Here is a 3480-nt window from a genome sequence, read left to right as displayed (position 1 = left end):
ACACATACATACACATACACACACATATATATATAATTATTAAATTAGAAATAAAACTATGTTTTAAAAATATGATTAAAAGTCTCCCCTTGGGAGGCGGGGCCTGCAGTGAGCCAAGATCATGCCACTGCACTCCAGTCTGGGTGACAGAGCGAGACTCCATCTCAAAAAAATAATAATAAAAAATCTCTCCTTGGTCATGAATAAATAGTGATGCTTAAGAACATGACGCTTAATAGAACAATCACTTTGTAGGCCAGGCACGGGAGCTCACACCTGTAATCCCAACACTTTCAGAGGCCGACGGAGGAGGATCACATGAGGCCAGGTGTTTGAGACCAGCCTGACCAACATGGTGAAACCCCACCTCTACCAAAAATACAAAAATTAGCTGGGAGTGGTGGCAGATGCCTGTAATCCCAGCTTCTTGGGAGGCTAATGTAGGAGAATCGCTTAAACCCTGGAGGTGGAGACTGCAGTGAGCTGAGATCACGCCACTGCACTCCAGCCTGGTAACAGAGCAAGATTCTGTCTCTCTCTCTCTCTCTCTCTATATATATATATATATAAATAGAACAATAGCTTTGTAAAGCGTAGATCCCGGAAACATAATAAACAGAAACAATAGGACATTAAAAATGTCTATAAATATGTGAAACATATTTATATTTATATCCATATTTATATGAAACATTTATTGTTTAAGCCAACTGCAGATTCTGATATTTGTACCTTAAAGTTTTAAAGGAAACTAAAAATGTTACTTTAAAGGATTAATCTTCACAGCTGTCTTCCCCCACTGAATATTCAGGCTCCAATTTAAGGAAGGATGTATCAGTTTAAAAAGCTTGGAGAGGCCAGGCGCGGTGGCTCACGCGTGTAATCCCAGCACTTTGGGAGGCTGAGGCGGGCGGATCACGAGGTCAGGAGTTCGTGACCATCCTGGCTAACACGGTGAAACCCCGTCTCTACTAAAAACACAAAAAATTAGCCAAGTGTGGTGGTGGGCACCTGTAGTCCCAGCTACTAGGGAGGCTGAGGCAGGAGAATGGCATAAACCTGGGAGGCAGAGGTTGCAGTGAGCCGAGATTGCGCCACTGCACTCCAGCCTGGGCGACAGAGCGAGACTCTGTCTCAGAAAAAAAAAGCTTGGAGAGAGCTGTTGTTGGTGAAGGTCCCAGATGAAATGGCTTCCCTTTTGGACCACCCCCTAACTATACCATGACCTCGGGACATGGCAGCATGGAGGAAATATGCAAGGGAAGCCCCTGGAATGATCAGAACCTGTCCCAGTTAGTGAAAAACTGTGCCACCTTCCCTCTAGGGAACAAAGGAACAAACCATCTCAACATACGGCACCAGCATCCTTCTCTGGGGAGTTCCTAGTGTTGATGAAGAGCAGATTGCCGAAAGACCGTTTATGCACCTGGATCCATCTGTTCCTGAAGGCAACATTTTTCCTAGGGTTCCTAGTGTTGATGAAGGTGGGATGGAACTCAACAGCAGGACAGCCGGCTCATTACACACTCAGGTTGTCTCATCAGCATGAGTTCTCTGATGATCGGCAAGCTGTGTGCCCCAAGCAAAGGCTTTCTCAAAATCATCACAGATGTAGGCATCCTGGCCAGTGTGAAGCCTCCGGTGTTCAGTCAGGTGTGAACTCCAACTGAAACCCTCTCCACACTCCTCACATGCGTAGCGTTTGCTGCCATTGTGGACCTTCTGATGTTGGAGAAGGTGTGAGATCTGGGTGTAGGTTCTCCCACAGTCGCTACACTTGTAAGGCTTCTCTCCAGTGTGAATCCTTTGGTGTTGGATTAAGTGGATGCTCTGGTTGAAGGCCTTCCCGCATTCCTTGCAGGCGTAGGGCTTCTCGCCGGTGTGAATCCTCTGATGTTGAGTGAGGGAGGAGTTGTGACTGAAGGTTTTCCCGCACTCCTTACACTTATAGGGCTTCTCGCCAGTGTGGATCTTCTGGTGCTCAATGAGGTGCGTGCTCCGGCTGAAGGTTTTCCCACAGTCGCTGCACTCGTAGGGCCTCTCTCCAGTGTGAATCCTCTGGTGTTGAATGAGGTGGGAGATCTGGGTATAGGCTTTCCCACACACTTTACATTCGTAGGGTTTCTCCCCTGTGTGAATCCTCTGGTGGCGTGTGAGGGAGGAGTTCTGGCTGAAGGTTTTCCCACACTCGGTACATTTGTAGGGCTTCTCACCGGTGTGGATGGTCTGGTGCTGAGTGAAGGATGAGGTGTGGCTGAAAGCCTTCCCACATTCATTGCATACGTAGGGCTTCTCCCCTACGTGAGTGCTCTGATGCCTCATGAGGTGGGAAATCTGCGTGTAAGCCTTCCCGCACTCGTGACAGGCGTAGGGCTTCTCGCCGGTATGAATGCGCTGGTGCTGAGCCAGGGATGAGCTGTGGCTGAAGGCTTTGCCACACTCAGTGCACTCATAGGGTTTTTCTCCAGTGTGGACTCGCTGGTGCTGAGTCAGGGACGAGCTGTGGCTGAAGGTTTTCCCACACTCGTTACATTTGTAGGGTTTCTCCCCGGTGTGGATGGTCTGGTGTTGGGTCAGGGAGGAGGTGTGACAGAAGGCCTTGCCGCACTCTCTGCATTGGTAGGGCTTCTCCCCCGTGTGGATTTTCTGGTGGCGGGTGAGATGGGAGACCTGTGAGTAGAACTTCCCACACTGGCCGCATTTGTAGGGCTTCTCCCCGGTGTGGCACCGCTGGTGTTTGATGAGGGATGAGCTCTGTGTGAAGGCCTTCCCGCAGTCCTTGCATTTGTAGGGCTTCTCTCCGGTGTGAATCCTCTGATGCTCAGTAAGCGAAGAGCTCTGAGTGAAGGTCTTGCCACATGCGTGGCAGGCATAGGGCTTCTCGCCTGTGTGGATGATGTGGTGCTGAATGAAATACGAGCTGTTGCTGAACGCCTTCCCGCAGTCATGGCACTTGTAGGGCTTCTCCCCGGTGTGAAGTCGCTGATGGAGAATATAGTCCGAATGGTAAATGAAGGCTTTCCCACATTCCATGCAGTTAAATGGTTTCTTCTCCACGAAGGTCCTTTGGCATTTCAAGCTCTTCCAGGGCCTGCCCCACTTCCGGGGCCTGTCTCCACGGGGCACTCGTTGCTTCCTGATGAGGGCAGAGGCCTGCCAGAGGCTTCTCTCAAGCTCGTTACACCCAAGGCCTCTCTCCCATGAGGTGTCTCCCTTGGAAGTAGCAAATAAACACATCAGATGCCTCTCCTGCTTTCTTGGGTCCTCCAATGGATAGTGACATGCCAAGGGTTTCCCCACCTGGGCATCTGCAAGCACAGCCCTTGAAGGTCCCTCTACTGGGGAAGCCGAATCTTCAGAAATGCTCTTTTTTCGAGGTGTCTCTCGAATAGTCACAGAACTCGTCTCCAAGTCTGAAAGAAATGGAAAATACCAACACCATCTATCCCAGGACAAAGCAAGCTGATTACTTGGAAGTGG

The 3480-nt window shown here is 49.8% G+C and overlaps 2 protein-coding genes across 2 annotated transcripts in view; both read right to left on the bottom strand.

The window, feature by feature from the left end:
* The window catches only part of IZUMO2 (IZUMO family member 2), a 40961-nt gene that overhangs the window by 7209 nt on the left and 30272 nt on the right, over nt 1-3480 (bottom strand). Inside the window, exon 7 of the mRNA XM_011946508.1 lies at nt 1017-1133. Within this exon, the coding sequence (XP_011801898.1) occupies nt 1017-1133 (117 nt within the window). The remainder of the gene's footprint in view (nt 1-1016; nt 1134-3480) is intronic.
* LOC105514818 (zinc finger protein 883) overlaps nt 1528-3480 on the bottom strand; it is a gene marked incomplete at its 5' end in the record, with an annotated part of 21961 nt that continues 20008 nt past the window's right edge. Inside the window, 2 exons of the mRNA XM_011946479.1 lie at nt 1528-3213; nt 3301-3413. Of these exons, the coding sequence (XP_011801869.1) occupies nt 1528-3213; nt 3301-3413 (1799 nt within the window). The remainder of the gene's footprint in view (nt 3214-3300; nt 3414-3480) is intronic.

The sequence above is a fragment of the Colobus angolensis genome, unplaced genomic scaffold, assembly GCF_000951035.1.
Source record: "Colobus angolensis palliatus isolate OR3802 unplaced genomic scaffold, Cang.pa_1.0 Scaffold25, whole genome shotgun sequence".
Lineage (NCBI taxonomy): Eukaryota > Metazoa > Chordata > Mammalia > Primates > Cercopithecidae > Colobus > Colobus angolensis.
This window is presented reverse-complemented; position numbering and strand designations above follow the sequence as displayed.